The 24,429-nt window shown below is 36.8% G+C and overlaps 1 protein-coding gene across 1 annotated transcript in view; it reads left to right on the plus strand.

Moving 5' to 3' along the window:
- Nucleotides 1–24,429, plus strand: part of LOC306875378 (E3 ubiquitin-protein ligase RNF123-like) — a 124,558-nt gene that overhangs the window by 28,402 nt on the left and 71,727 nt on the right. The window contains exons 25-34 of the mRNA XM_079425888.1: nt 1,703–1,786; nt 1,883–1,990; nt 3,408–3,585; nt 3,696–3,770; nt 6,139–6,226; nt 7,061–7,148; nt 7,909–7,993; nt 14,594–14,733; nt 19,814–20,002; nt 22,616–22,691. Of these exons, the coding sequence (XP_079282014.1) occupies nt 1,703–1,786; nt 1,883–1,990; nt 3,408–3,585; nt 3,696–3,770; nt 6,139–6,226; nt 7,061–7,148; nt 7,909–7,993; nt 14,594–14,733; nt 19,814–20,002; nt 22,616–22,691 (1,111 nt within the window). The remainder of the gene's footprint in view (nt 1–1,702; nt 1,787–1,882; nt 1,991–3,407; nt 3,586–3,695; nt 3,771–6,138; nt 6,227–7,060; nt 7,149–7,908; nt 7,994–14,593; nt 14,734–19,813; nt 20,003–22,615; nt 22,692–24,429) is intronic.

Consider the following 24,429-nt stretch of genomic DNA (forward strand, 5'->3'; position numbering starts at 1 on the left):
CAGAGCAAATAAAATTAATGAAGCCTAAAAACCAAAGCATAAAGCAATAAATAAATAAATAATAAAACAGAACAAACCCAAAACAAACAAACAAAATAGATAAAAACAACAACAAATGAAATAGAACAAAGCATAAAAAAACAAAACAGAACAAAGAATGAAAATAGAAAAAAATACATAAACAAAGCATAAAAATATAAAGCAAAGCATGAAAAAACATGATCAATTCTCGATTCAAAGTTCTGGAGAAATAAAATGACTCCTAGGTAATCTTTTATATCTAATATCCACACGTGACTGAATTGTAACACATTGTTGCATTGATTGACAGATGGTTGCATTTTTAATATATGCATTAATTCAAACGTACATAATTTTAATCTCACACACAGCAGTGAGGTCTGACTGTAATTTTTACGATTTAATAATGCATAATATTTCAGTTTCTGAATGCTACCAGTCAACTGGTGAGTAACAACAATTTATTTCTTTGTTGAAGCCAAGATTTATTCTCATCTGTTCCTTGTCCGAGTGCTCATTCTTGACCCTGTTAAGTAGTCATTTAGCGAATCGTTTTCATCCAAAGCAATTTGCATAATCAGTGTCCCCAGGAGTAACCTCAGGTTAAGTATCATTCTCACTCTTTGTGGGATTTGAACCTGCAACCTTTTGGTCACCAGCCAAAAGTAATTAATCCCAAGGTTTCTTCCGCCAGGGAGTTTTTGAATGCCACTGCTGATGCGAATCATTGCACCAGTGGGGTTTGCGAGACACTTTTCTTTGTTTCTCTTTTAGAACAGTATACATTTGTGAAAAGTGCTCTACAAGTCAAATTTAATTAAAATTGAAATGGATGGCATGGTAAGAGGAAGCAGTTGTTGATATTGATGTGATCCTTCGATGACGTACCGTGGCTTTGAAAACGAATTGAAAGTGGCTCAGTTCACGCTGTGATTTCTCTCCACCACTGTTGGATCCTGATGAGATTTACACTGTAGTCTGTCAAGCAAAACGGCCTAATTTGACTTACATGGACTGAACTCATAAAGGCTTTGTTCATTGACTTGGCACAGTGGTGGCAGGAGACTTGTCTTTATAATTGATATGCAGAAGAATTCAACCACAGCGAGAAGTGTAACCACCACACCTTGTTATTTCATCAAGCTGTAATGCGTTTTTTATTTCCTCTGAGTTTGAGAGAACTGCATGACCATAGTCTCAATATATAATCCAAGACTCGTATTTTGGGAACTGCCTAAAGCGGTTTCTCAAGTGGAGATGAGCTGCATACTGATTTTCTTTTCTTCATTCAAAACGTGAAACATATTCTAAAAGTTTGTGAACTTAAAATCTTCAAGCTCAATTTATAACAACACAAATGCGTTTTCCACAAGGAGCGCTTTTGTTTAGCACAAACTGACTTCTATTCGTTTTCTGATCAACAAAATCAGGTTTACAGAAGCAGATCTAGATGCTGGATTTGATAACTGGTTATCAAATATTATATTATATGATATGATATTTGGTTACTGTGGTGATAATTTTCCCTTACTTCCAAAATTGGTGGCTATTTTGAACTCCAGCAGGATGGCTAGCCATTTTGTTGCCGCTCGAGAACAAGGGCAATTTTCTGTACTTGCTCTCAGTGAAAAGCACAAAATCTGATACTGTTTTCGTATTTCTGTTTGCATGTTTTCTGCAGATGGTGGTTGTATCGGATGATGTTAATGAGTACGCCATCGCCCTAAAGGACACAGACGAGAAGATCGCCCGATGTCCAAGCAGAGTAAGACCACCGTATTGAAGTGTTATGTTGCATTTATATTCATAAAGAACACAATTAAGCTCTGTATTTAATATTCTTTTTTTTTTTTTTCCTCAGAGGCCGGATATTTTGGAAGAGTTGCAGAAGAGCCAAAAAGTGTTTGCTGAAAAGCTGAACCACCTGAGTCGTAGGTTGGCCTGGATCAATGCCACCATCTACTCCAAGGTACTGTTGAAGGCACTGGCCAAAAACATAGGGTGAACTGTCTCACTAATTTCAAGCAGTGGCATTTTTGTATCTGCAGCAAGGGATATCATTTTACGATGAAGAACCCAGTGTGTGGTGGTCTGAAGACTTTCAGGGCTTTGCATTTACGATGTGCCCCATAAACTCCAGACATTTAAATTCAGCCTCGAAATGGCTATTCAAAAGGGCATTTAGGAACAGGAAGTAGTATGTAAACTTGCAGTAAATGTCAATGCGTTCATCACAGAACTCTCTGCAACTGTAAAGGGGTTGTATGATAACCATGCGTTCATTCATTAAGCTGCAAAAACTGTATAAATATAAATCAATAAAATTAATCAATTTTAAAAAGGTTCATATGATATTTATTTTATTTACTAAGCTGCACAAATCGCAGGATTATAGAACAATTATTTATTTAGTAATAAGCTGAAGAATTTGTTGAAATATAAAATATAACATTAATATTTTATGCATATCCATTTATTTATTGATTGATAATTTGGTCATTTATCATTAGTATTTTTAAGAGGTGGTTTGTTTGTTTGTTTGTTAGTTTATTAAGCTGCAGAAATATAAAATAATAAAATTAATCCATTTTAAAAGGGTCATATGATTATTTATTTATTTATTTTCTAAGCTGCACGATTTGCAGAAATATAAAACAATAATGAAAACAATAGCAATTAATCAATTTTAAATGGCGTTTTTGACTATGAATTTGTAGAAATATAAAATAATAATATTTATATATAAATATTTTTAAACATATGTATTTGTTTATTGATGGCTTGATTAGGCTGAACAAATTGTTTTTTCCAGAAATGTAAAATAATAATTACTAGCCATTATTTATTATTCATTCATTCATTCATTCATTCATTCATTTATTTATTTACTATGCTGCAAAAATAATAACAATAACAATTAATTAGCTGTAAATGTTTTTTTTTTACTAATTAAATAATAATAACAACAACAATAATAATAGTAATAATCATCATAATAAGCTTTAAAGGGGTCATATTTCTTTATTCATCCAGGGGAACAAAATCCAATAAAATGTTTAAAAAACAAACAAATAATTAATGATTTTTAATGAATTATAATTAATAATTTTTCAGAAATGGTAAATGGCTATTTAGTATGCAGCAGCTTATAATAGACATGCTTTACAGGCAAAGAGGTTAGCCAGTTATAGTGTAGGTAATTTGTAAATAAAAGTCCCTAAATATACAGAAGCAAGATTCAGAGGGTGGAATTTTAATGGTGTAATACTAAAATACGAAGTGCATTTCAAGGCGTTGCATGCAATTTCTGGATTCTCAGCTCAGTTCAGAATCAGATGGAAACATGTGTATGTCCTGGTTTATTGAACTGATATCTGTGAACCCAGGATAAGATGCTGGACGTGTACTGGCTCCTGCGGGTGTGTATCCGCACCATCGAGCACGCAGACAGCACGGGCTCCCTGTTCGCATTCATGCCCGAATTCTACCTCAACGTGGCCATGAACAGCTACAGCGCCCTGAAAAACTACTTCAGCCCCTCCAACTGCATGGAGGAGCTTCCAGGTCTCTCAGTTATTACTGGTCACAAGAGCTGCTAGTGAATATGTGAACTCTGATCTGGAGCAGTTGTATGTGTCACACTCATGCTGTGGTGTGATGTTTGTCTCTCTCAGGTTATGAGAACACGCTCACTCAGCTCGCAGCCATTCTCGCCAATCACTTCGCTGATCCACGCATCGTTGGCACCGGTAAGAACACTATAGCCCTTCATTTGCTTAGACTAATTCATAAACATAAATCTTGACATTCTTAAACCTATCTATCTGTCCATCCATCAGTCCCATAGACTGTTTATTTTTCCATCTATTTGTCCATCCATTTTTCCACCTTTCTGTCCGGCCATCTGCCCATCCATCTATCCGTCCATCCATCCTTCCACCCATCCACCCGACAGTCTATTTTCCATCCATCCATCCTTCCTTCCAACTGTCCATAAATTTGATCTCAATCTATTTTCCATACGTCTGTCCATTCATCCATGCTTACAACAGTCTATTTTTTATCTTTCCATCCACTCATCTGCCAATCCATCCATCCATCTACTCCATCCATCCACTCACTTTATTTTCCATCAATCCATCCCCTACTATCCGTCCCTCCATCCATTCACTCACGTTATTTTCCATCTATCCATCCCCTACTATCTGTCCATCCATCCATCCATCCATCCATCCACTCACGTTATTTTCCATCTATCCATCCCCTACTATCTGTCCATCCATCCATCCACCCACTCACTTTATTTTCCATCAATCCATCCCCTACTATCCGTCCCTCCATCCATTCACTCACGTTATTTTCCATCTATCCATCCCCTACTATCTGTCCATCCATCCATCCACCCACTCACTTTATTTTCCATCTATCCATCCCCTACTATCCGTCCCTCCATCCATTCACTCACGTTATTTTCCATCTATCCATCCCCTACTATCTGTCCATCCATCCATCCATCCACTCACGTTATTTTCCATCTATCCATCCCCTACTATCTGTCCATCCATCCATCCACCCACTCACTTTATTTTCCATCAATCCATCCCCTACTATCCGTCCCTCCATCCATCCACTCACGTTATTTTCCATCTATCCATCCCCTACTATCCGTCCATCCATCCATCCATCCATCCATCCACCCACTCACTTTATTTTCCATCAATCCATCCCCTACTATCCGTCCCTCCATCCATTCACTCACGTTATTTTCCATCTATCCATCCCCTACTATCCGTCCCTCCATCCATTCACTCACGTTATTTTCCATCTATCCATCCCCTACTATCCGTCCATCCATCCATCCATCCACCCACTCACGTTATTTTCCATCTATCCATCCCTCCATCCATTCACTCACGTTATTTTCCATCTATCCATCCCCTACTATCTGTCCATCCATCCATCCATCCACCCACTCACGTTATTTTCCATCTATCCATCCCCTACTATCTGTCCCTCCATCCATTCACTCACGTTATTTTCCATCAATCCATCCCCTACTATCCGTCCCTCCATCCATTCACTCACGTTATTTTCCATCTATCCATCCCCTACTATCCGTCCATCCATCCATCCATCCATCCATCCATCCACTCACTCACTTTATTTTCTATCCATCCATGCCCTACTATCCGTCCATCCATCTGTTACCTGTCTACCTGCCTCTGTTAATATTCTGTTCCCATTAACTGCAGGAAAAGACTCTGAAAAAAGCAAGCGGCCTAAAAATACGTAGAATAATCAGTTCGTTGGCTGTTTTAATGGAAATTCTTTAACCTAATATAGCCGTTGGCTTGTACCGTTCATCACTTCGCTTCAATTCTCACGTAAAGGTATAATTAAAAGCTTCCTCTCTCAGCTCTCAAGCAACATGAAGTCATTTGTGTGATGAGTTGTAGCCATAGTATTTTCTTAATCCTGTTTACGGTTAGGGCTGTGAAATAACCTCGACTCCTGAATCATGAGCGATGTGGTATGGAAATGAACAGATGTTATTAGACACGACCCATTTGTTTAAATTTCATTTCATAAGCAGGCTTTTCATTATGTTCACACTACGTTATGCTGATGTATTTAGATTTTTTTTTGCATATTTATCTTGTTTTCTGTGGGCTCTTTTACCGAATACATCATTTTTAACAACAGTTGTTGCACAGTCTGTTTTTAATATGGATTGGTTTTACATTTCAACTAGCTTTTTATATCTGAATAGCTTTTCTTTTGTTGGCAGTTCTAGTGGTTAAGTTATAATTTTTTTGCGTTTTGTTAAAGGACTTTTTTCTTAATAAAAGGAGGCTGATGTGTTAGAAAATCATTGAAGCGTCTTGTTTCATAACAAATTGGAAGTGACCGCTAATAGATATAACAATCATACATGCAAATGCAAGAAAGAAGCCCTTTTTAAAGATGCTGTGAATGGCTGTTTGCAGCCAACTTTATTTACGTAACATATTTCAGAGTAAACCAAGACATGCAGAGTGGGGATTTCATTTATCAAGAATTAATTGAATCATAAAAGCATTAAACAATGTCTTGTTTCTACTTTATTTTCATCCACAGATATCAAAGATTCACTGATGCAGGCTTTAGCCAGTTACGTGTGTTACCCACAATCCCTGCGTGCCGTCGAGAGGATCCCAGAAGAACAGTAAGTGCTTAAGCCTGCGTTTGCATCAAAATGCAGTGATTAATTAATGTGTTTTTGCTACTGCATTACTTGTTTTCATCTCACCTTAGACCAGAAACGTACTCAATGCACGTTTGCAAATGCTGATGTGAATGCTTTGCTAATACATTGTAAGTGTACAGTTGTTTTGTTTTTGATGGTTTAGATTTCTCTTGTTGTTGATGGATTTGTTTTGTTGTGTTTTTTTCAGCTGATTTAGTTTTGTTTTTTGTTTTATTTTTATTATGACTTTTGTTTTGTCATGTTTTTGATGGTTTGGTTTAGTTTTGCTTTTTGTATTTTATTTTTTAAAGTTGTTTTTGTTTTGTTGTTGATAATTTAGTTTTGTTTTGTCTTTTGTTTTGATGGCTTTTTGTGTTTTTGATGGCATAGTTATTTTTTGTGTTTTGTTTTTGTTTTGCTTTTCATAGTTTTGTTTTTGCTTTGTTGGTGGTGGTTTTGTTTTGCTTAGTTTTTTGTGTCTTTCATGGTTTAGTTTAGCCTTTTTGTTTTGTATTTGTTAGTTTAAATTAGTTTTGGTTTGGTTTAGTTTAGCTTTTTGTTTATTTTTTTATGGTTTTGTTTAGTGTTTTTGTTTGTTTGTTTTGTTTTGTTTTGAAATACTCATTATAGAAATTTGGTAACTTAAAAATCATGCCCAATTATGAAAAACCTGTGCACCCAGACAACCTAATTCTCATGTATAATGTCTTTATTGCTTTGGTTCAATATTTTTGGTTCAATGTCTTAGTGCATTGTTTTCAGTGTATTTTTTTTTTTTTTTTTTGTAATTATTTATGATGTAATATCTCTCAGGCGGATGGCTATGATGAGAAACTTACTGGCTCCATATGAACAGAGACCTTGGGCTCAAACAAACTGGATCCTTGTTCGTCTTTGGAGGGTACGCTGCATTTCTTTTACTGTCTTACACAATCCCCTCTCCACCCTTTCTACTCCTTTCTTTTTAACTTCTCCTTACCTTTTCTCTCCTCCATTATGTCATTAGATTCCAGCTCAGAATAGGTGCATTATATCAGGGCCATTATGCAGCATATCTCCACTGTTTACATTTAACATTTATGAAATAGGCCTGACAAACCAGCTACTCCCATTTAGTTGTTTAAAATTTATTCCGCTCTCAGTGCCAAAAAAAGGGTTGACTTGTTTTCTCTTAGAGAAAACATTGAGTTTATTCATCCGTAATAGTATGATTATGTGTCTGTTCTTGATCATTTTTACAGTTTCTTGGAGTGTTGTTCAATTGTTCTTTTAATTTATGATAAAAAAAAAATCCAGTTTGTAAATTAAGTGTCTCTTCACACAGAGCTGAGTAACTTTAATATTTCACACATAATTGGTCACAAACAAGTGATTTGTTTCCTTACTTCTTTTAGGCCTTAACATACACAAAATGCAGCTAAATATGTTTACTACTTTTCTTCTCTGTTCACACTTTTTATTGTTAACCCCTCACTTTTAACCTTGGCTTAATGTGGTCTTGGGTTAGTGGCAATTGCTTTCAACATCTAATTTATTTCTGACCAAACTGAACAACTAGTTCATGTTGTTATGGTTAAAAATGCATACATTTTAATGTGGGTGTCACTCACACAGCTTTGCAGTCTGTACGTGGTTTTACATTTTATTCCTCCTGTCAACAGGGTTGTGGCTTTGGCTACAGGTACACACGTCTGCCTCATCTGCTGAAGACCAAACCGGAGGATGCAAACCTGCCCAGCCTGCAAAGTGAGTGACTGTCCAGTCTTCTATTTTCAGCCTCTTTTTTTCCTGAAAACTTTTTCTTTACTTTTCTGTACTTTCTGTTTGCCATTGAATTTATATTTGTTATATAATTTGGTAATGCTTTAAAATTATTTAAATGTTTTGTGAAGATTAAATGATTGTAATAGCATTAGAGCTCGTGATAGATTGAAATGTAATTAAATTATTGATATTATAGCATATAACAGTAATGAAGGTCATTCAAAGGCATCACACTGAAGTGTTTTCTGACACGATCTATCTGAGTCTGTCAGTTTAAACTCACTTTTATTGATGTCCCATAATGCTTTACTAATCAAAACCCAGAATACACTAGACAGATTTATATTTACAATAAGCAGTCAAAGCACAGACTCTCATTAATCATGATAACCACCTCATAAACAGTAATATTATTCATTAAAGTTTTTCTGCTTGGCATTTTTCTTAGAAATTTCCTTTAATTCTGTCAGCATCTAATAGTTTGTTTGTTTGTTACATTGTTGCTGGATATACCAATTTCATACATTTACCAACTGCATTTTTTGTCACTAGTCAAGATTTATAAGTATAGCCTGTAGTAATAATAATTGTAGGAGGAATTTTGCAAGTAAAGGATACACAGAAACATAAGAAAATGTTGTTCGCCCAACTCTGAAGTAAATTTAATTCGATGTTTGCCATTTTGCAACCTGTTAGCAAATTTTATAGTGTGTGAGCAGTTTAAAACATTTTATTTATTTATATATTTACATTAAACATGCAAATTATAAATATTTTTTGAAATACTTAATGCTATTTAAGTATTTATTTATTTATTTATTTATTTATTTACATTAAACATGCAAATTATAAATATTTTTTAAATAAGACTTAAATAACAAATAAAATAAATAACATTAAACATAAAAAAAAAAAAAATAATAATAAAAAATACAGGGTTGCAGATTTTGCCGCTCAGTAAAGGCTAGCTATTTTGGGGCCAAATATTGGTTTGTAGTTATTGATAAATTCATATATATTTACATGAATTATATACTGATAATTCCATAAATGAAAGAAACATAATATATATTTTCTCATAATAATGACACTATTTACTTCCTGTTGTGATGTAAGGGTTCAAATGATGTCACTTCTGTCTGGGTATCACAATTATGGAATGTTCCATTTTTAATGGGAAAATCATTCTGTAACAGAGTTGCACTGAAACTCATTGAATACCATTTCAACAGATTGTTTACCCAAAACTGCATGTAAAACTGAGTGAGCATCCATTTGAAATCAAATCATGTTTGTTCTTTGTTCCTGACCCTGGAATCTACATCCCCACTGACATTATTAGGAGGTCATGATCAATAATGTAGAACACTGTGTACAGATGCTGTTTTACTAGAGCGGTTTTGACATCAACCTGTTCTTTTGTGCAACTGTAAAAAGTCTGTGCTTCTAACTCATTAAAGTCGAACTTGGCACTTTCATGCACATACACAGTCTTGGTGAGGACGTGGCTATTCACTCGTCCGTTATTTCTTTCAGCAGCTTCAGATCAATACTTTTTAAGAGACCATCCATTAAGTCAAACCGTCTGTTGTGTCAACCAGAGATGTTTCCCTATATCAATTTACTTTAAAGCAGTACACTATGAATTTAATCACTCACAGTTCACTGCCAGCCTATTTTATTTTTTATTTTATTTTTTTTTTTGAATACGTAAAAGATCAGCTAAGTGTATTGGGAACTTTCTGAGGGAAAACATGTGAACTGACATCTTGCAAGCATAGGTTCCTTTTCATGGTCGATATGAATCGTTCACTACCGATTTTACTTCTATAATCTGATTTAGATGGAAAATAGGATGTTCAATAAGTGACATGCACTTCAGGAGTCGATTTTATCTATCAGTAATTGATTGTCAATTTGCTTACCAGACGAAAGGCTTATAGCGCTTAATCAGGAGGCCAATGCTTTGCTGAGAGGAATAAATTGTAAAGTTGTCACTTTGTGAAGGGACACTTGTCTTGACACTTCAGCTTGTCTTGTACGTGATGCATGAATTCCCTCCCTGGTCTGATAAGTCTTGTCTCAATGCTAATTCCAGCTTTTTTTTCCACTCTCATTTGCATGACATCCAGGGGATTTGTCAATTGCTAGTTTTCAAAGTAAGTTTCGTTCCCATTTGGTAGTTGTCACCTTTGGTTGACCCTTATTAAACACTTCCCTAATTGCTGGTCTGCTCCGATGTCACCTGATTGACTGATGTGGGCTTAAAGTGGGCTCACAGCAGACTGATTTGTGTTTAGGATTGTGTCCACATGACCATTTACCCATTTACCTCTTAAAATTAGTCATAGTGCCACTCAGTTTTGCCCAAGTTTGCTCCTGTAGTCCCTTCTAGCCATGTCTTGACCTTGCCAGTAGTTTGTTGTTTTTTTCCCTCAGTAATACCCCTTTTCCACCAAAGCAGTTCCAGGTGCTAGTTCAGAGCCAGTGCTATTGCCGGTTCTTAGTTGGTTCGACTGGCGAGCCCTTTAAGAACCGGTTGCTTTTCCACAAGCTAGAGAGCCAATACAGAGCCAGGTCTTACATCACTGAATACATTTCATGTTTCGGATCACTAGCACGGCAGAACAGGCATCTGTACAAAGCATCAGCGCAACGCAGATCGATCGATCGGCACACAACACACTAAAGCACCGCGAGAGCGATCCAAAAGCATAAAGAGCCGCCTGCTTTCCAGTCGCTCCCGCAGCACCCCGATATGCCTCGCACCGATCTATCCTGGACAAGCCTAAACAAACTATCAGCAATGGGGGACGTTGCGTTGCTATTGATGTTCATGGCTTTGCGAACCTATCGGCATCCAAACACGGCGAATCAAACGTGTTAGCGTTTAGCTGCTATTTCAAATATGGCGGTCCAAGTTTCTGTTCGTCTTGTTGGTCACGGTAACCCCGCCCCCAGCCCCTGACGCAAGCGGTTCTTTCTTCTAGCCCAGCAATGTTGTGGTGCTACTTACAAACCGCTTTTCCTGGTTCAGAGCTGGTGCTTTGGATGTCGAAAAACAAAGAACCGGTTTCAAACTAGGCTCTGGCTCCGAACCAGCACTGGAACTGCCTTGGTGGTAAAGGGGTATAATTGTGCCAATTACCGTGTGATTAATGTGTCCTACTCTAGATTATTAGTCAATTATGCTGCTCAAATGTTGGCTGCAGACCAAATTCAAATATTCATAAGAATCCACATTTTGTACTTGGTTAAAAAATGCACTGGTAGTACTTAAGTCCTAGAAAAGTTTACCATGGTACTGTTTGCACTGAAATAACATGGTTAACTAGTTGACTCAGTGATCTGGTTGGAGTAGTTCCCTGGTGGGCAGATTGTTAGTGAATAATTGTTCTCAACTCTGGCCCTCAAGGTCTTTTTTCGTGACTTGATCAAACTCACCGAACTTTCTAGTAATCCTGAATACCTTTATTAGTTCAAGTGTGTTTAATTTAGGGTTGGAGTTAAACTCTGTAGGAAAGTGGACCTTGAAGGCATGAGTTGAGAACCCCTGACCTGAACTTCAATATGTTCCTCACCCAAAGCTATAATTTCAGAAGACTTGTAGCACACAAGTCAACTACTTTTATGATGGTTCTTGATCTTTTTTTAAAGCCTGAAACTTCCAGTCCACAATTGTTATTGCATGGAAAAGAACGACCAGGATATTCAGCAAAATTGATCCTTTATTGTTTCTTGGAAGAAAAATCAATGCAGGTTTAGATTGACATGATGGTGAATGAATTCCTATCCATTTTGTTTATCGGATCCTACCTTAAAGCAATTTCAAATGGAATTGACTCTGCAGTAACCGAGTAATTGCTTGCCTCTCAACGCCTGGAGTTCTGAAACGTGTGCATCGCACCATAGCTGCCTACTACCTGGTCTTTCTTATGGCGTTTCATTCTATGTTTATTACCCACTTATTGCCCCCCAATCCTTATTTTCCAAGCTGCCACACAGACTTCATCTAATTAAACATAAAGGTTGCATCTCTATCCGAGATCTGCACCTCAGTGTCTAATGGTTAGCTTTATTTAGAGCTTTATTGCCATTGCTTACTCTTGCTTTTAGCACTGTGTTCCAAGGCTTTTAGCATGTTTGCGATCGCTGTGCTTTTCCAGATAAGGTATTAAATTACCCAGTGTCCTCTCTGTGTGCATATAATGAGAGAGAGTGCCCTTTCTGTGTTCTCCAGACATGGTCAGATAGCAGTAATAGAACGGCTAGGGGGCAGGTGCAATGGTTTCCCATCAAACCTATGTTTTGTGGATTCATTATTTTGTTATTTGGTGTCGTCATTCTGTTCACATGCAATGTTCAGATCTGATTGTTTCCCCTCTCTTACATCCATGCCGGTATGGTATTTGCAGTTTCGTCATCTTATTGAATAATTAGGGTTGTGGAATCAATGAAAAAGATGCATTTTTCATGGAAACATGGTTTTTAGGTATTCTTATTGGATCCAAGGGTTATATTATGGCTAGACAGACAGGCCTTTTTTAATAATGATTGTGATGGAACGACTGTCTGCACTCACATCAACGTTGCCCCTACTCTTCGATTGCCTCTCTTCAGAGAAAAGTGCAATCACGATCCCTGTTGGGCAGCGGTGATGAGGTATACCTTAAGTTAATACTGCCTCATCACTACTGCCTTAAAATGCATGCCCAATGGTTTCCCCGTAACAATCCAATGGCACAAGTAGAGTCACCTTACGCACTTTCCAAGGCAAAGATACGTCGCAAATGGCTAACCTGAGAGGACGGCCGTGTGATGAGGTGTAGCTGAAGTTAATATTGACTTGTCACTGCCACCTTTAAATGCAGAGCAATAACTTCTCAAGCTTGATCTTTTCCCCAGTGCATGAGCAATGGTTTCCCCGTAGGTCCAGGAAGGGAGCGGGGAGGGAATTCCTTGACACCAAAAGTAGTGTTTTCTGAGACACAGCTATGCTTTGCTGCTGACTGACTAACAAGGAGGCTGTGTGATGAGGTGTAGCTGAAGTTAATATCACTGCTTTCTTTAAATGCAGAGCGTGCATCTCCTCAAGAGGCTGGCCTCAACTGTGCACATGATTGTCCCGATAGGTTCAAGAAGGGAGTAGGCAGGGAATCCCACACTACAAGAGGTAGAGTTGCTGCACCAGCTCACTTCGCTGTGGCCCCAGGGAAGCCAGGTTGTCACACTGTCAGAAGAAATGTGCACAAATTGTACCTTGTATCTAAAATGCCATGTCACTGGGGTAGAAGCCTCAGGTACACCTTGTACCTGTATCTTATTTAGGGGTGCATATATAAGGTACAGAGGAGTGCCTTTTAGGGTACTGCCCCAATAACGAGCACAGTTTTTTTCTGAGGATGTATGAAAGCCGCCAGCCTTCGAATTCCAGATTTCAAGGGGAGAGTCTGTAGACCACTGGACCCTGCCTGTGCCTGAACCTTTAACAACAACTGCAGACCTTCACAGTCTAGTTATTAATGAGATGGTTCACCCAAAATTAAAATCCTATAATTAATTAGTCACCCTCATGTCGTTCCAAATCCACAAATTGAGGAAGTCCTAGAGCTTTCTGACCTTCCATAGACCGCAACACAACTACCATGTTCAAGGCCCAGAAAGGTCGTAAGGACATCATTAAAATAGTCCATGTGACATCAGTGGTTCAACCTTAATTTTATGAAGCTATGAGAATACTTTTTGTGTGCAAAGAAAACAAAAATACAGACTTTATTCAACAATTTATTATTTCGTGATGGTTCAGGAGAGTACCACGATGCGTGCGTGTGGAGCCGGCGTTCTGACGTAGAAAGAAAGGTTAGATAAGACACAAGTAAACTTAAATTTGATTGTCTTTAATGTGTAAGGCTGCTCCTTGAACGGGAGAGAAGAAATTGTTGAATAAAGACGTTATTTTTGTTTTCTTTGCGCACAAAGTATTTTAGTAGCTTCATAACATTACCTTTGAACCACTGATGTAACATGGACTATTCTAACGGTGTTATTACTAACTTTCTGGGCCTTGAACATTGTAGTTACGTTGCTGTTTATCCAGGGTCAGAAAGCTCTCAGATTTCATCAAAAATATCTTAATTTGTGTTCAGAAGATGAATGAAGGTGTTATGGGTTTAGATCAACATGAGGGTGAGCAATTTTTGGGTGAACTATCCCTTTAAAATCTCCTTTCCATTTTTTTAATATTTGAAAATCATTTCAAATGAACACCTGTTCAGACCTCTTTATATGTCTTTGCTCAGCCTGCCACATGATGTAAGTGATGTCAGGTTTTATAACTTACCAAGAATTAGACTTTGAACACTGTATATTCTAAATTATAGAAAAGGTTGGTTTGATCATTGTGAGTACATTTGCTTGTCCACAATTGATCTTATTCAGAGAAAGAAAGACATGACCTAAAGTATTTGTCTACCTATAGTTTGCTTTTGTAATTTTTGTTATACTCATGAAAAAAATAAAATAAATAAAAGAAAGAAATCATAGACATGCTGAATGAATGTGCTTTTCTCTGATTGGCTACAGAGCCCTGTCCATCACTTCTGCTGCAGAGACACATGGCTGAACTCCTTAGTCAAGACAAAGACATGGCTGCCAGTTTCCTCAATAGCGTCTTAAATCAGCTCAACTGGGCCTTCTCCGAATTCATCGGCATGATACAGGAGGTAAGAAACTTTTGCCTTCATACCAGACAAACAGAAAGTCTCACCTCAAAATCAGGCAGAAGTTGAAGCTTCAACACACTGAAGCAAACAGAGCAAAGTTTTGAAAGTACTATAGAGCTAGTGCAAAATTATTTTTTCTTTAACTAAAAGATAAATTAAATTAGCTGATTGTTTTCTCCGCCCCACTGATCAGACCTCTAACACTGTAGCTTTCCACCAACTCAATCAGAGCCTGTAAATTATTCACAGTGACTATGTAATCATGACTGACACTTGATATTTGAACTCAATTACCATCATCTTGCATTTTCAGTGTAAAATTAATCTTTGCGTAGTTCAAGTTACTTAGTCTTTGAAATATCCATTAGATGTGTTTGATTGTATCAATAAGAAGTGCCTAATAACAAGACTTCTGCAGCTTTTGAAGAAAATGGGAGTGGTGCTTGCCCATGCAAACATCAACGCCACAATGCTAGTGTGATGCTAATGTGTTTTAAGCATTTGCTAGGCACTTTTTTGGGTGTTCTGGATGGCTAAGTGGTTGTACTTAGCCATATAGCATGGAAACATTACCGGTTAGGGCTGCACGATCATGCACATCTCGTCAATAAAGCCGGTTCTGTGATTAGTAGTTAATCTCCATCATGTGCTTTCAGATGGAGCGGGACTTAACACACAGAAACGTAGATCACTGACAAGCTACGCAATATCGCATTCATAATCGTGGCTGAATCGCCTTCTATTATTAATGTGATATTGCGTAGCTTGTCAGTGATCTACGGCTCTGTGTATTAAATGTCACTCCATCTGAAAGCACGTGATGGAGATTTGCTACTAATCACAGAACTGGCTTTACTGACGAGATGCGCATGACATTTACAATGCGATTTATGGTGCAGCCGTAGTACCGGTGACGAGGAGCTTCAGGGGTCATCAGTGAACTGTGGTCAGATGAGATGTTTTATGTCAGTAATTTATTATACCACCATTGATTATAATGGGTTTATGTGAAGATTGTTTTAAGTTAAATTAAGCATTGTTATTTTTTAAAGTCTAATAAATGTAAAAATTGATAGCTCTCATTTATAGGCTTACTGTAATGTTGAATGGCTATAATCAATGGTCAATTTCCTAGAGACATTCCTCTCATTCCTAGAGTATTGGTATCAGTGATACTCGACTTCAGTCATAAAAGATGCCACTAAACAAATATTTTTCCAAAAATATATATACTGTCTTCATGTTGTTTGTTCATTAATTTGAAGGTTGAATGTGAAATTATTAGTATATAAAAGTATATTTAAAAACTTTAATGTCAGGTAAGATCAATCGCGATTAATTTCAGAACAAAAATTATTTATTAGTTAAAGTTTTTTAATCGATTGACAGCATTACTTTCTTTTGCTGTCTTTCAAGCACTGGTATATCCTTCAGGAAATGCAAATGTAGTTTACTTTGTGCTCAATTCACCCCGTTAACAACTTCATTCAGCCGCACACTAATTTGATAATTTGGACACCATGGAAAAAACCTTTTGGGAAGAGTAGCGCGCCCAACCCTCTCGTGGTAGGGTAATTACTAAACGCAGGCTTTGGAGTCTCAGAGGAAAATACAGAAGAAAGCAAAACCTCCCTGATCTATAATGGTGGGGAATTAAATATCAGACGTAAAAGCACTTTCTCACCAGGCTTTCTCCTCTACTCTTAAATCAATGACTTTCAGGAGAGACGAAGTGCTGAAATTCTGCTTATTTGCTGATTGGACTTTGATTCATATGCTACTTTGCCTGGAGTTTTGGCTGGCTCTTAGGAGCGCCTTTCATCGGAGATGATCCACGGATTAGGAGCCACTGGTCTCCAGGGGAGTTTGTGATGTGTTTGTGGCCTCACTTTCAGTGAACGCTAAATTGAAATGGAGGGTGAATGTAGAAAAGTCTCTGAGAATGTATAAGCATCAAGACTCTAAATACAATTGCACTAAATAAAAATGTTTTATACCTAAATAACTGAATGGTAAAATGTTTTTTGCTTTTAGGCCTGGGCGATAAAATGGTATCGGTATTTATCGATGGTACACCTTCATCAATTACGATAGAAAAATTCTCCATATATCACATAATAGTTTCACTCATAATAGTTTGCGTGCTATTAATGACAATCAGACAGCCAAAAAGTTGTGACATTAGAACATACGAATGCTGAAATGAGTGCCATGCCTGCCTGTTATGAGGAGCTTGTGAATGAAAAAGGAATTTAGTCGAATTTAAAATAAAAATTTGCATTCAAATTTTAGGTGTGCATCAGGGAGCCTTATTAAGATGTGGTGATGATGATGACGATGCAGGTTGGTGTGTTTTAAAGGAACACTCCGCTTTTTTTTGGAAATAGAGATAAACAGTTGAGTTTTACCGTTTTTGAATCCATTCAGCCGATCTCCGGGTCTCACTTTTAGCTTAGTTTAGCATAGATCATTGAATCGGATTAGACCATTAGCATCTCGTTCAAAAATGACCAAAGAGTTTCGATAATTTTAAAGCTTGACTCTTCCGTCAGTCTTAGTGCACGACATAACTACAGAAAAGTCAAGTTTTAAATAGGAAAATTATCGAAACTCTTTAGTCATTTTTGATGACCAAATGCTAATGGTCTAATCCGATTCAATGATCTATGCTAAGCTAAGCTAAAAGTGCTACCGCTAGACACGGAGATCGGCTGAATGGATTCAAAAACGGTAAAACTCAACTGTTTATCTCTATTTCCAAAAAAAGTTGAGTTGTTTATCCAGTTGAAGCCGTGAGATGCGCCCCTGCTGCGTTTTTTATTCATTATTTCATTCACATTAGAGAAAATAGAAGCTCAATGCGGAGATGATCTTGGTTAGGGTAAAACCAGAACGCATGTTATGCACTTCTTTATAGACAGTCGTTATTTTATTGCAATGAATAAGCAATTTAATGCGGTGCATTATTTTGCTCATTGCTTCCCCCTCCTGTGGCCTCGGGAGACAAGCCAAAAGTTCCCTTAAAGGGGTCATATGATGCGATTTCAAGCTTTCCTTTCTCTTTGGAGTGCTACAAGCTGTTTGTGCATAGATAAGATCCCTGAAGTTGCAAAGACTAAAGTCTCAAAACCAAAGAGAGATTCTTTATAAAAGTTAAGACTCTGCCACGCCCCCCTAAAACGGCTCATTCAAACACGCCCCACATGTCTACGTCACGGTGTGGGAAAATTTGAAAAACATTGCCCAAATGTATACGCAAAGAAAGAAGGTGGAACTATTATTCTCGCTGTAGTATTGTTGCTGCCGCCGGCACCATGTCGTGGAGACACTGTGTTTCGTTGTGAAAGCGAAAGTACTTTGTTTGGGCTTCTAAAAGTGGACACAACTAGAAATCAGTGGTTAAGTTGTATTTACAACACTGTTCCAGAACAGTTCAACCCAAATATTAGAATGTGTGCAGCACATTTTACAGAGGACTATTTCCTGAACCTGGAAGAGTAGTCTACAATGCTGGCTTGCACAAAGGCTGTTTCTATAAAGTGGGCCAATTCCAACTTTGCAAGGACAGTCTGGTGCTTCTGACTCATAGCCTGTAAGTACGTTTTATTATTTAAAGAATTTGCTGCTGACTTTTCAGACGCAAGTTTTGAGCAGTGTAGAGTAGTGCTTGTTGTTTGTCGTTTTTCCGATCACAAATGCAGACATGGTAATGTTTACGCAGCGCGAAGCAACGCGACGCATAAAAAGACAGTATAAGTCATTATAATCAGTAATTATGTCCCCACTGGATGCAACAAATGCCTCGTTTATAATGGGTTTTTATTGTTTTTGTGTCGTCGTGCAAGGACACGGCATCACAACGTGATGTTTTATAAACAAATTTCTGGAGGAGCACGCACAGATAATTAACCCGGCCAGCTAATCATTAGTGACTACACTATTTATCCAATCAGCGCATGAGCAATCTCCTATAAATAACCAACTACGTCCTACCTCCATTATCTTGACTTTCAGCATCCCTCCACCACCCCGACTCCACACCTTTAGCCCATTCTACCCCTGCACGGGGAGAAGCACTCAGGGGAGCACTTTGAGGCCGGGCTAAACACAGAGCTCGGACCCCTCTCCCCGGGCAGGGGGAGAGCCTTGGGCTCGGGAGTCTTGCCGAGCTTGGAGCCCTCTCCCTGGACAGCACACCAAATACACATAACCTTTACTCAGTTTAGTTATATGTAAGTGTGAACTCGTGAAATGGTAAGGGGCGTAACATTTCCGTCTCACGCTTGAGGTATTCGGCCAATCTCAACGCACTGGATTGCTGGCCAATCAGAGCACGCCTCGCTTCTCAGAACGATGAGTTTTGTAAAAATCGACACGTTTCAGAAAGGCGGAGCATAGAGGAGCAACAATAATGTACAGTATGTGGAAAATAATGTGTTTTTTGAACCTTAAACCGCATAATCACATTGCATTATACCAAATACACAAAATAATGTTCTTTTTAGCAACGTCATATGACCCTCTTACTTAATCTGCATATAAAATATATAAAAGGAGACATTTGTTTACATTTTTTTTGTGTTTGACAAATTTTTTGTAGTTTGTCTTAATAAATTGGGTAAACTAAAAATACAGTGGTTAAATTTAAACCTTTTTTCTATTGCTCTGTTTAAAGAGGTTATAAAAAATGTCAATAATTATAAATACCAAATGATATGAAACATTATCTTGCGATACGTTTTTTTTTGCTATATCGCCCAGCCCTACTTGCTGTGCAGTTGTGGAGTTATTTTGAGTGGTCCTTGGCATGATGCCATACAGTTATTAGGGAGTTCTGGGTGGCTGCAGGTTGGTTGCTTGGGTATTCTGGCTCCTTTGCCTTATTCATAAAAGCTCACGACCTTATCTATTGCTGTAACTCTAATATGAATATGAATAAGTTGACTGTCATTGGGTCTTACTTTACCTAATTCCGTCAACAAGACGTACAGCCTCGTATCAGCAGTTTCATAACATCTCTTCTGACCTCCCAGTGTCTCCAATATTGTGTCTCTTCATGTCTTCATTTGTTTCCTGTCAGATCCAACAGGCAGCTGAGCGGCCTGAGAGGAATTTCGTGGACACGCGACAGTTAAAGGTGTGCGCGACCTGTTTTGACCTCTCTGTCAGTCTGCTACGGGTCCTGGAGATGACCATCACTCTAGTGCCAGAAATATTCCTGGACTGGACCCGCCCCTCCGCCGAGCTGCTGCTACGCCGGTTGGCTCAGGTGAGCGTGATTGACAGCTGGGATGTGTTCTGAAAATGTTGTTCTAAAAACTTTCAGAACTTGCTAGTGCAAAGTGAATAAAATTAAATTGATTTTATGCTCACCATTAGCATTTTTCTAAAGCAGTTTCATGCAGAACGCTGAGTTAATGATCTAAGTTAATTGCTATTTGAAGCAATTTGCTATTTAACATTTCTGTTTATTTTCTCAGACTCTTGCAGTGCACAGCCCTCTGACTTTTTCGAAACCTAAATTATTAACAACACTGAGAAAATGTATGAACCTGCCTCAAAAGAGGGTCATAACATGAAAAAAAATCTTTTGAAGTAAGAGGATAGTGTAGTATGTAGACATCTTATTATAATATCTACTGTCTGTGCAGACAATATGTCACAACTTTCCTCTACGGTTCTGCATTATATTATTACGTTCCATTGTTATTAGTATTAGTTTTTGTTTGTTTAATAAATGAAAGCTACAATTGGGATTTTTTGGACCATTTTTGCGTTGTACCAAATTTGCATTTATTCTTTTAGTGAATTGAGTGCTTCAGAAATAGCAATTGTGTGAAAAACAAGACTATCAATGGATGCAATTTGTTCTTTGTGAATCCCCCAAAATGTTATTAAATTGGAGAATATAGCCAATTCAAAGCACAAAGTATTAGAGCTCAGCAGTGCAAAGAATCTGTATTAGATGTAAGCTAATGGTTGGGGTTTATTGATCTATAAATTAACTCATTTTGTCAAACCATAAAAGTCTTACAAGGGTGATGGAGGGGAGGGCAGTCATTATTACAAAAAAGGATGGAAGCTATTTGATGCTTTTCACTCTATAGGCATTTTTTGTTTATGGATAATGTATGTGGTGCTTTCCACAAATAGGGTACACTTTAGTCTCCTATTACTTAAAACCACAAATCACAAATAATCACAAAAACACCAATAACAAGTAATCTTCTTCTGTTTTCTTAATTTGACTGTACTTGTTATAAATTTGATTTAATATTGTAATTTAATATCTTTAAAAAGGCAAGCAATGTAGATATGTGAAATAGATTTAATATTGTTTATTTTATTTTGATGTATATGTAATGTTTACTACTCAGAAATGATGAAATCATAAAAATTAGGGTTTTAATCTGTTTAGTCATGTCCAAAAATTGGTAACGGGGATGAAAAAAACAAAAAACTAATGCAAAAATCAAATAAATGTAAAAAAAGATAAGTGATATAGGTTTGTAAAATATTGTTTTGTTTAGACAGTTCAGTTTAGGCTAAATCTGCAGTTTTATCAACCCTGTTACCCATTCTTATGTAGCAATTTGATTTAGTGTTTGTTTTTATTTTGAAATATATTTTAATCTTACTGCAAAGAAATAATGAAATCACAAAAATAAGGGTTTTAAACTGTATTCGTTAATGTCCAAAAGTTGGTAACAGGGTTGAAAAAAAATGTGCAAACCATATAAAAATAGAACGCATATAATATTTAATTAATTGTATTAACTGTCCTTACGTCCTGAGGTTAATTATCATTTAACATTTTGCTATTTTCAGAAGGTTACGTACCTCCTTTTTCATTTTCAGATGCTATTTTGCACTCTATTCATGGAAAGTGCCATGCAAATGAGGAGCGGATAGGCTAGTGCATGTTTTCAAGGCCTTAATTACGGAGGAGAAGGCTTTGAAAATGTGTTTTCTGGTGGGTTTTTCTCACAGCACTTACGTGGGCTCTATTCCCAGCGGAACGTCCATTCATTTGCGGCTTGTAATCAGGCTTTAACTGAAACACACCTGTGAGAACAGCAGGACTCCACACATCCTTGAGGAGCAGAACCTCCACCTCATCCATTGCATACTTATCCATTTACATTTTTTCCTGTCCCTGAAGTATTTATCCTATCATTGAATACAATTACATGCGATGCGCTATAGTAAATGGCAATAATTGGCGCCTGACAGCTTGGTACCTCCGAATTAAATTCTTGGGCGCATGATGCTGAGTCCAAATGGCATGCTAAAGGAGCGAAGGGAATAATTATTGCGGTCTGGTCACTTTGATTTATGACCAGATGTGTTTGATTTGCTCACTGAAACCCTTTCAGTCTGGAGCAGGTGACATCTGTTCATGTTAAAAGAAAAAGTCACTAAATAATTAGAGAATATACTTATACTGCATATACTTACCCTCATGTTGTACCTTGTGTTCTTCTGTAGAACACAAAATAAGATTTTTTTTTTTTATACTGTATAATATTGTTTTTTTATTTGTTTTGCTTTGCTTTTTGCTTTGTAACATAGTTTTATGTTTTTTGTTTTGTTGTTTTGTTTTTGCCTTGCTTTTTTGTTGTTGTTGTTGTTTTGTTTATTTATAATATAATGTTATGTTTTTGTTTTGTGTACTGCTTTGTTGTTTTGTCTTTTTGTTTTGTGTTTTGCTTTGCTTTTTGTTTGTTTGCTTACAATTATTTATTTTTTGTCTGTGTTGCCTTTTGAGTTAAGATCCTTTAATTAGGATAACATTCTCATCCCTGGTTTGCGTGTTTTTTTTTTTGTTTGTTTTTTTTAATAAGTTCAGGTTTGACATTTGTATTTTATTGTATTTCTGCAGCTCCTGAACCAGGTGTTAAATCGAGTCACGGCAGAAAGAAACCTCTTTGACAGGGTGGTCAACTTGCGCCTCCCAGGTAATTCTCATCAGTTCCCTTCTTATGCAAAAATATTCTTGAATGCAAATAGAAGCATTGAACATGAACTGCATGCTTTAGTACACACTTGAGGATGCACTTGAATGCGATTATATTTCTGAAGCGCTTAGTGTGCTGTGCTGAATTTTTAACCTCTCAGGTATTTCGGTTCGTCCTTGATCGCATCCCCCGTGAGCTGAAATATGGTTTGTTGTAACCTAACATTCAACTTTTCACATGCTGCTTTTATAGCACCTTCTTTCAAGTCCCAGAACAAATAAAAAGTTATTTGATATGCATTTTGCGACGTTCTTGACATCACCTCTGAAGCCCTCTCCAAAGTTTGGAAAGTCAGTCTGTACACTCAGGGAATGATATGAGAAGAATAGGTCAAGAGATTACACGGCGAGTTAGTATGAAAATGTAATCCAATTCAGGAGGATACAGAGACTGTCATCAGGCCAATTGTTCAGCCTTGACATTACAGAATGATAGATTTATAATGAATGAGTTTGGGTCATATTGTTAGTCTGAACTTCACCCCTAGAAGGACACACAGAAAAGTCTGGCTTCCAATGCTTTTTAAAGTTGATATTAGGTGACATATTGTGACCCAGGTCTCAGATTCTGTGACCTTCAATTCCACTCGAGTGCTGTTTAGTGGCTTTTGTAGATTTAGTTTATTCACCATTTCATGAGTTTTCCCAGCCGTATTAATTTTTTATAATTTTTTGGGGGTATTTGATGGTCCGTCAGTGAAATTCGAAGAAAATTGGTTATGAAAGCATTATGGTGTCCTTGGAAATAAGTCAAACGAAGCAACATTACGCAAACTTCATTTATTTCCAGCAAGAATACTGCTTGAACTCCATTGACCTGTGCTTCAGAAAACTGCTTTGCAGAAAGAAAATGATCTAAATCTGAAATCACTTTAAATAGGCAGTTTTGGAGAGTAAATTTCTTCCTAACTAAATAATACAATTACGTCATGCAAACTATTACTTTAAACTTAATTCAATAATTTTAATAACCCACCAAAAACATGTTTTGTTCATGCCAGTGTATAAATTTGTCAGAGATATATAAAGGTGGAAAACGCTTTTTACCATTGTCAAATATTTTAAATACTTGTAAATTTGCTAAAATAAAAATGGAAAATGATTTTGTTTTGTGTTGTTACATTAAATGTTTTCATTTATATTTTATTATTTATTATTTACTTCATTTTTTTTCTTTAATTTTTATTTTTCTTCAATTTTTTTTCTTCAATTTTATATTTTTTCTTTAATTTTCTTTATTTTTAATTTAATTTTATATTTTGATAGTGTAATTCTTTTTTTTTTTTTTTTTGGATCAGTGTGTGATCTGATTGATCACGTGATCTCTTAAATAATCATATGATTTCTCAAATTAAGATTGGTCCTAGCTCTGAAAAAGGTCAACATGTGACCGAAATGTTTGCCTTTTATTCAGTAAATTGCTCTTTGGGAGTGTGCAGACCTTCTTCAAGCTCTTACTTTTTGTGTTATGTTAAATAAAATATAAATATGTATTTATATTAATTAAACATCTCGTGATCATAAATGCTTATTATTTTAGACATTATAATATAATTATAAGTAATATTAATAAAAATAGTAGTAGTACTGTAACAATAGTATATATTTATTTACAGTCACAGTAGCTCTATATCATGTACTCTAAAACAACAACAGCAACAAAAAACAACAAAAACCGA

This window comes from Barbus barbus (assembly GCF_936440315.1).
Source record: "Barbus barbus genome assembly, chromosome: 9".
Classification (NCBI taxonomy): Eukaryota; Metazoa; Chordata; class Actinopteri; order Cypriniformes; family Cyprinidae; genus Barbus; species Barbus barbus.